Source organism: Electrona antarctica (genome assembly GCF_951216825.1).
Source record: "Electrona antarctica genome assembly, chromosome: 17".
In the NCBI taxonomy this organism is placed as follows: domain Eukaryota; kingdom Metazoa; phylum Chordata; class Actinopteri; order Myctophiformes; family Myctophidae; genus Electrona; species Electrona antarctica.
In genome coordinates, this window is record NC_136798.1 from 6,000,620 (window position 1) to 6,009,757 (window position 9,138).

Below are 9,138 nucleotides of genomic sequence, written 5' to 3' on the forward strand. Positions count from 1 at the left end.
TTCCCCATCAATTTACATCTGTGCAGCATTTCATTCCTAATGTTGGCTTGGCTTGGTTGCGTTTAATTGTGTAGGCTACAATACATGAGAGAACATTGAACGATGACTACAGTGAGTGTCCTGCCCTACAACATTACATGATGGGACATTCAAATGAAGTTGACGTGCGGCCGTGGTCGGGATATCAGGATAATGAGGATATCATTGACACAGCTGTGCATGCTTGATCACATAAGCAACACATTGAACAAGCTAGACGATTATAGGAGGAGTAGAGGCGGGAGAGCAGGAGAGGGAGACGGAATAGGAGAGGGAGAGAATGAGGTTTTTGCTTTTTTCTGTTTGGGCCCCGCGATAATTGTGCTGAAAACCTTGAACCGTCCGCCTGCCCCACAGGCCAACCCGCACTACCCCCTAGCTGCAGCACAACTAGAAAAAGTGGTACTGTACTGTACTGTACTGTACTGTACTGTACTGTACTGTACTGTACTGTACTGTACTGTACTGTACTGTACTGTACTAGCCCTCCTCCCTGGCCTGTGTGTGTCTGTGTCTATGTGCTAGGCTGTGTAACAGTGAACAGATGCTATAACGCTATTTTCGTGCTTGGACAGACAGACAGACAGACCCAGGGACACACATAGCTGCCTATAGGAGTGGTTGCACCACTCAAAAAATAGGGCTTAAGTGGTTAAATCAGGCAACAGTTGGTTCAAGGACAGATGGCTGTTGCACAATCTATGTAAAGCGCCTTGGATAAAGGCGCTATATAAATGCACCATTTACCATTTAGGTGGCATGGATTGAATCCACGAGCTCTCTGCCATCATATAGGTTCTTTATTTAACATAATACCTCTTTGTCGCCTCTTTACCACCTCTTTTCCGTGCAAGCTCCGAGCTTTTTGCAGTTACACACACCCTCACACGACAATCACAGAGTTCAAAAACCTATTCCCTTTCACATCCCTTGATCGATTGGAACTAGATCAAACCTGAACTGCTTGCTATATAAGCCAAAGGAAACCTATTGAAATCCGCTCCCTGTTCGTTGGCAAGGGAACACTCGCACACAGCAAACGGTAAAGAGTTCAAAACAGACCCATACAGTACAGTATGTACCCATGAGGGTTAAATTGAGACGGTGTGGATTTGAGGTTGCCGAGGCGTTGACATAATATATGTCTCTGTGTGTGTGTTCCCTTCTGAGGACCTGCCAGGACTGCAGCACCAGCTTGTTCTCACATACTAAAATAACAGTTAGGCGTGGTATGGACCCCTCTAGTCAGCCTGATGACATGTCCTACCTAGACAGTGCAGTGTTTCTCATGTCAAGGACCCCCACATTCATGTATATTTTGGCTGGGAACCCCCATCATTTTTTTTTGCCTGGGATGTTTCAGAAAGATTTCACATTTTTCAAATTCTGTTTTTTTTTTTTTTTAAATAGCAGATCTACGAGCTCACAACATGTCGCTTGTAGATAGTCTATTTCCAAATGCCAATGTGTATGTATAGTTAAAGTGGTTAAACTGATTTTGATGCTATACTGTATATTGACTAGATTTGCTGGGGACCCCCTTGGCACCCCCTCGTGGACCACTAGGGGTCCCTGGACCCCACTGTGAAACCTCTGTACTTGTGTTTGCCTATGTGTGTTTCGTGTGCATGTCTCATGTATGGGAACACGTGCATGGACTGCATGTGTGTGTGTGTACACATATTTATGCACATGTGTGTCCCATGTGTGTTAATTTGCTGTACTACGGTGCTTGAGAACCGGATCTGTTAGATTAAATGGCTGCAAGTCTCCTGGCCTTATGACCTGTCATTCAAACTGAGGACTAAAAATATCACGTGCAAAATTAACAAATTGTCTCCAGGGACATTTTTATGGCTCGACTTTTCAAATAAATCAGTACTTTCAGCTGCCTTAGAACTCTGATAATGTAAGTTCACAGTGTTGGATGACCTATCTGAAGCAATGAAAGCTATTTCCATACTTATTTACTGAAATAAATGGAATCCAGTTGCTTCCTTCCTCGAGAATCAAACAAATCATGGAATGCTTTGGAAAATTGTCAGCAGTAATGTCAAGTATGCTGTGAGTCATTCTCTGTGGGCTAAACATGCCCAGACCACCTTTATGGTCCTTTGATTAAAGACTAGGCTGTGTGTGTGTGTGTGTGTGTGTACATGTGTGCGCGTGCGCGTACGTGTGCGCGTACGTGTGTGTACGTGCTTGCGAGCATGTGTGTTTGTTTGTGTTAACATGGTGTATATATAAATTGTAAATCAAAGTTTCTGTTTATGCGATGCCACAGTTGTAGCAACACAGTGCGGAGAGAGAGATGCGTGCCCCCAGTCCGGTCCGGTCCAGTCCAGTCCAGCGGCATCTTATTTTTAGTCAATGCGAGTTGTCTTGACGGGCCGCAGAGATCGTCTTACTGTGTACGAGGAAAGCACGTGTCCTTAAACCGTGCCCCGTGACATAGAGACACATATAGCTGTGGCTGGACGTACATTCAGACTACTGTAACTATAAACAGAATCCACAAATGTCATTCCATATATACGTTACATCACCCTCCTTCCCTCCGGTACGTAGGTGCATGCCTAAAGCTGGATGCTAGTTTATGATTCATACCTAGGATCAAAGAACACCCACACACCCTGTAAAGCAGTGCTTCTCAAACTTGTTCGTGTCAAGGAAACCCCTTGACATGAAATTGAGATGTATTAGCCCGCGGGCCCCCATTTGAAAAAGATATGCCTGGGACCCCCATAAAAGATATGCCAGGGACCCCCATAAAAGACATGCCAGGGACCCCATAAAAGATATGCCTGGGACCCCCATAAAAGATATGCCTGGGACCCCCATAAAAGATATGCCAGCGACCCCCATAAAATAAGAATGTTATGGATCTAGCAGTGATTCCCAAACGTTTTCATTTCAAGGACCGCCAGTTTGACATGCATTGGGGCTACGGTCCCCCATTTAATGGCATTTCTATCTCCCGGGTCCCCCAATTTATATTGTAAAATCAATGTTGATTTACCATAAGAGTACCATTTGGTTCCTATCTTGTCATTTAGCTAGGGACCCCCTGAAACTCCCTCAAGGACCCCTGGGGGACTGTGGTCAAGGAAGTATAGCGACGCTAACCGTTCCATTCTCTCCCTCTCTCATCTGGCCCCGTCCCGCCCTGCAGGTGTTGACATCCTGAAGCTGGTGGCAGCCCAGGTGGGCAGCCAGTGGATCGACATGTACCAGTCCCTGGCCAACGCCACCGAGCGCGAGGTGGCGGCCTTCTCCAACGGCTACTCGTCGGACCACGAGCGGGCGTACGCGGCGCTGCAGCACTGGACCATCCGCGACGGAGACGCCAACCTGGCCAAGCTGATCAACGCCCTGCACCGCCAGCGGCGCATCGACGTGGTGGAGAAGATCCGCTACGTCATGGAGGACAATCCGCACGTAGGTGCTAGTGTGTGTGTGTGTGTGTGTGTGTGTGTGTGTGTGTGTGTGTGTGTGTGTGTGTGTGTGTGTGTGTGTGCGCGTGTGCGTGTGCGTGTGCGTGTGTGTGTGTGTGTGTGTGTGTGTGTGTGTGGAGTGTTGCAGGGAAGCAGTTAGTTATGACCTTAACTGTCACTGCACTCTCCATTTCGAGCGCTGTCAACACCTCTCCAGAGCACAGGGAACATTGGGTTCTGTACCCTGTCTTGCTCTTACAGAAACATTCATTACAGAAGATCTTCTTGGTATGGTAACGGTGTGGCGTGGGAGGAATGCCTCCATACATGTCAAGGAGAAGCAGCTTCCAGTGTTACTGTTCTTCCAGATCTGTCGTCGTCATGCCCCCTGACCCTCATTACTTGATAACTAACGCTCACTTCAGAATTAATTTAAAATGTCAAAATAGAACACACACACACACAATCATGCACACAGGTATACAAAGAAGAAAGCACACGCAAATGACAGTCACACGATACACACACATTCAGACATGCATAAAACTATTACTCACTCACGTGGCTACGCACAGACACGTGTGTGTGTGTGTGTGTGTGTGTGTGTGTGTGTGTGTGTGTGTGTGTGTGTGTGTGTGTGTGTGTGTGTGTGTGTGTGTGTGTGTGTGTGTGTGTGTGTGTGTGTGTGTGTGTGTGTGTGTGTGTGTGTGTGTGTGTGTGTGTGTGTGTGTGTGTGTGTGTGTGTGAGTGAGTGAGTGTGTGTGTAAGCATGTGGGACTGCTGACATGCATAAACTTTATGCACACAACTGCACACACAATCACATTTACGCACGCACGCATTGGGGACAGATGCAGACAGATTAGCCTGATAAAACAATGAATTGATCATTCATCAACATCCTCTTAACCCCTCCATCTATCCAAGTATCCATTTCTCCTCCCTTCCTCTTTACCTGCTTCCTAACTTTCTACCAGTTGATCCAAATCAAATGAATACTTGTGTCCTTGGTGGCAATTTCCAAGGTTAACACAGTACAGTCCAAAGGCTTGTTCTCAGAAACATGGCAGCCATCTAAGATGTCTTGTTTCAGACCATGTCGTAATTTCACCTGTCACCGCTGCTTAATAATCGACGGGTGATACCTTGAGCGTTGTTTATGTCTCTCCATCTCTCCCTGGGTCGATAGCAGATGCGATAGCGGCTAATAAATTGTTTGCTGAAGGAGGATCGTTTAGCACACGTGTGTGGAGGGGCGCACAGCGTGCTGCAGAGCACAAGACCGGACTGTAGTCACGTGATACAGCAGGTCTGTGCGTGTGTGTGTGCGTGTGTGTGTGCGTGTGTGCACCTGTGAGTGTGTTTGTGAGAGAGAACAACAGCGTAATATGCAGAAGGATAAAGAGAGATAGAGAGAGGATGAGGTAAATGGAGGTGAATATCAGAGGAAAAAGGTGTAAAGAATGACAGCGATAGACAGAGAGCGCAAAGAGCAGCATAGCAAGAGGAAGCTATTGTGAGACGGTCAACTCCAGACAGACAGACAGACAGACAGACAGACAGACAGACGGACAGATGGTGACAGGAATACAGAACACGTGGGTCAGATTTATGTAGGCATTTAAAAGGTCACCTACTATTGATCTCCACATCCTGGTGTCGGGTCACTGTGATTGTCATGTCAATGGGCCTGTTATGTAACTGTTAACAGGACTTTGACAGGGAAATGTATTCTCAGTCAGTATTGATGGCAACAACACCCTACCCAAACACTGTCTAGTGGATTTAATATGCAGCTAAAAAGCAAAGGCATTAAAGTGGTTTTCGACAGTTTTGAGCACTTGATGAATTACCCTGCATTGCTGTGCTGCACAGAACTGCAACTTCCTACTCAGCATATTTTCACGGTTGTTCAGGTGCCTTTAGCGCCCACATGCAGCCTGATGCTGAGGACAACCTTTAGCGCCCACATGCAGCCTGATGCTGAGGACAACCTTTAGCACACCACGTTGACGCTGAAGGAATGCAGACCATGTTGACCCAATGTGTACTTCTCACCGCAAGGTTAGGCACAGTTCTTTTGGTTAAGGTCAGGGGGAGGGTTAAGTTTAGATGTAAGTTAACACAGACTGGCGTTGTGAGTCTACAATGGTCAGCATTTCTTCTGCATTTCAATCGGTATGCACACACACACACACACACACACTCACACACACTCACACTCACACACACACACACACACACACACACACACACACACACACACACACACACACACACACACACACACACACACACACACACACACACACACACACAGTATTGCTTTCCTTCTCTCTTAATGTCCTGCCTTTTCTGTGGAATGACAGAGGCAACAATGACATGCCATTTGTTTGTGACCGGCGGTGTTTGTGGCCATCAAACATTTTGGTCAATTTAAATGAACAATTCTTGCTCCAGTGGTTCGACACAGCGGTGAATCAGCCTTCATTTTATGGAACTGATAAGGGGTGCCATTATATTGGAAAGTATTTTGAAGCTGCGATCACACAGCTACAGTAAGGCAATCTAAGCCGGTGCAAAATTGACAGCACACATGAGACCCACCGCTTGCCACAAGTTACAGCCTCGTTATATTACAGAATTATCAACTCTCATTCATGGGCGCCCGCTAGTTCAAGTCCCGATCCCCAATGACCTTTGCTGCGTGTCTTTCCCCGTCTCTCTCTCCCTGCTTCATGTATATCTCCATTCTATAGGCCTACTATCAATAAAGGCAGACAAGCCCCAAAAATATGGTATTCATATTACTGTGTCTACCGTTAGGGTTAACTGTAACAGCTAGCTACATTAAAGGTAATATGAATTCGGAAGTATTCAAATGCACATTTTGAGCTCACAGCTTTTCATTCTTTGAATAATAGAATTTATAATTTTTGAGTGGTGTAAACCACTCCTACGACTGGCTTTGTTAGTTTACGTGTCTGTCTGTCTGTCTGTCTGTCTGTCTGTCTGTCTGTTCGTACCAAAAAATGAGCATGGTTGCTATGGTCATCCAGTTCACACGGGTGTGATTTCATGTTAGTCTACGTGTCTGTAAAATGAGCATGGTGCGTTGTGATTGGCCGGAATGAGACATTACGTCAGACCACAGCTGATCAGTCTATATAAGACCTTACACCACTCAGTTCACACGGGTGTGATTTTTTATAATTATGCTCAGTATGCATGTTTGTGGACGAGACAATTCCTCATGAGATACTTTCATACTGTAAGTACTGTCTACGGATCTGGCATAGGGGTGTTCACATATGTAATTAATGAACAGCCGGCTGTGCTGATTGGCTCCGCTATCATTCCGTTAGCCTGCGGCCTAATGAATGGATCATGTCGTTGGAGTGCAACAGACCGAGCTGGCGCCCTCAAGGAGGGGTGAATGATGGAGGGAGAGGAAGAGGGAGATTCAGCAAAGGTGTTGGAAGAAAGATTAATGAAGGAAAGAGAGATAGCTTGTCTAATTACTGACACTCAGCATGGCCCCTCCCCCCCTTCTGTCAGGTCTGGAGTTGTTTTAGCAACCATCGACCCTGTTCAAAACCGCTTTTTCTTTTCTTTTTATTGAAACATGCTGTGATCGTCTCACAGTCTCAACCCTACAGTTCAGGAGATGATGTATAGAGGGTATGATCTCAACCCTACAGTTCAGGAGATGATGTATAGAGGGTATGATCTCAACCCTACAGTTCAGGAGATGATGTATAGAGGGTATGATCTCAACCCTACAGTTCAGGAGATGATGTATAGAGGGTATGTATAGAGGGTATGTATAGAGGGTATGCGCATAAAGTGCATAATGGCAGATCGAGTGGCAAAGTGAGTGACAAAGTGAATTTAACATTGTTTAAAGTCATGTCATTCAATCAAATAGGACTTTTCTGTTTGGATGTTGGGCTGTCAAGGCCAGAAAGTAGTTTTTTTGTCACTCAGTAGGCGTTCCCTTATAACTTCCGGGTATGATTTTTAAAGTTAAGTTTTTAGTGTGTGTGTGTGTGTGTGTGCGTGTGTGCGTGCGTGCGTGCGTGTGTGATACAGCTGCGCCCTCTGGTGGCGGGCCGGTGGTGTTACAGCGTGACAGACAGGCAGACAGACAGACAGACAGACAGACAGACAGACAGACAGACACACAGACACACAGACAGACAGTTTAGGCCAGCTTCTATAGTAAGTGCTCACTGCGTTCGCAAATATGATTCATCCCAATCTGGGAGGCACTGCCCAATTCCCCGTGTAGAGACCGGGTGTCGGGCTGCTCATAGACACACAGTTAAAAGGCAGACGCCTCTTCCGGCTCTGGGGCGCGTGTCAAAATTGAAGGCACAATTTACCTGAGATTCTTTGCGAAGCATAGCGGAAGCATGAGCGGAAGCTTGTCAAGCTTCCGCGAGGGTAACATAAGTCCTGGAAAAGTTACGCTGTGATTGGCCAGTAGTCACTTGAATGACAACGAGAGACATGGAGGTAGTCGCATGAGTGACGTCACTTGGGCAGGGACGCAGCGTGCCTTCAGCAAGCCCTCAGAATGGCTGGGCAACGTTGAATATATTGCTATTATAGCTCTATGGCTCTATGGTCACGGACAAAGTCAGAGAGAGAAGGATGAGGCTGGCAGGGCACTGCGTCAGGCACCCAGAACTTGAGGCAAGTAAATTGACCCTATGGGAGCCAACCCAGGGCAAAGCCAGGAGGGGAAAGAAGCGTACCACCTATGTAGACGTGCTGCGGCGTGACAGCTTGGCTGACAACACTGAAGAGCTCAAGAACCTGATGTTGGATAGGAAATTGTGGACGGCAGCGATCCAGGAATCCCGAGTTGGTGTTGGCTAGACCTCACTCTCGCAGCAACTAACTATGGCCTTCAGCACTTCCGCTTGACTTCCTACCTTCAATGGAGACACGTCGCTTCAATGAACTGCAGTGAGGCATCTATTTTTTTGCATATCTATGGGCCTGCTGACTCCTTCAGCTCTCCTCTTCAGGTGGTGCATCTTTGTTTTCATTCATAATAGCAACAACTCGTACGTGAAGTACGGCTGCAAAACTGTACCTACACACACACACACACACACACACACACACACACACACACACACACACACACACACACACACACACACACACACACGTGCTCCCAACATTCCATCATGTGCACCGACCATTCTCACTTTGGAAGTCTTTAAGTTTAAAGAGACTGCATTTTTTCCACTGAGGCGGGATCGTGGATAGTTCATTTCAAACCTGGTATCATGTCAGGAACAGCTTTAACTCCTGACAGATGTTTCAAAAAACATGCTTTGGCTTGCTTTTGCACTTAGGGAGGAAAAAAAGCTTTATCTGGGCGAGGGAGTCGACAGGACCACAGCAATTTGAGTGTTCATTTAACACAGAGAGTGTACACGCTCTGTGTTAATCCATTCTGGGCGGGAACCCCTTTTGGTGTTTTAACTAAGCATTATGTTATACTTTAGCTATTGAAAGATAGCAGATCTACAAGCTCGTAGCGCGCCACCGAGTGGCGCGCTACGAGCTTGTAGGTCTGCTATTTTTGAAAAATCGTAAAAATGCGGCACAAATCTTTGAATATATATTCTTTCAGAGCGAACGTTTT

At 46.4% G+C, this 9,138-nt stretch overlaps 1 protein-coding gene across 1 annotated transcript in view; it reads left to right on the top strand.

Moving 5' to 3' along the window:
• tnfrsf21 (tumor necrosis factor receptor superfamily, member 21) overlaps positions 1–9,138 on the top strand; it is a 68,733-nt gene that overhangs the window by 41,170 nt on the left and 18,425 nt on the right. The window contains exon 4 of the mRNA XM_079526116.1: positions 3,212–3,477. Coding sequence (XP_079382242.1) covers positions 3,212–3,477 — 266 coding nt within the window. The remainder of the gene's footprint in view (positions 1–3,211; positions 3,478–9,138) is intronic.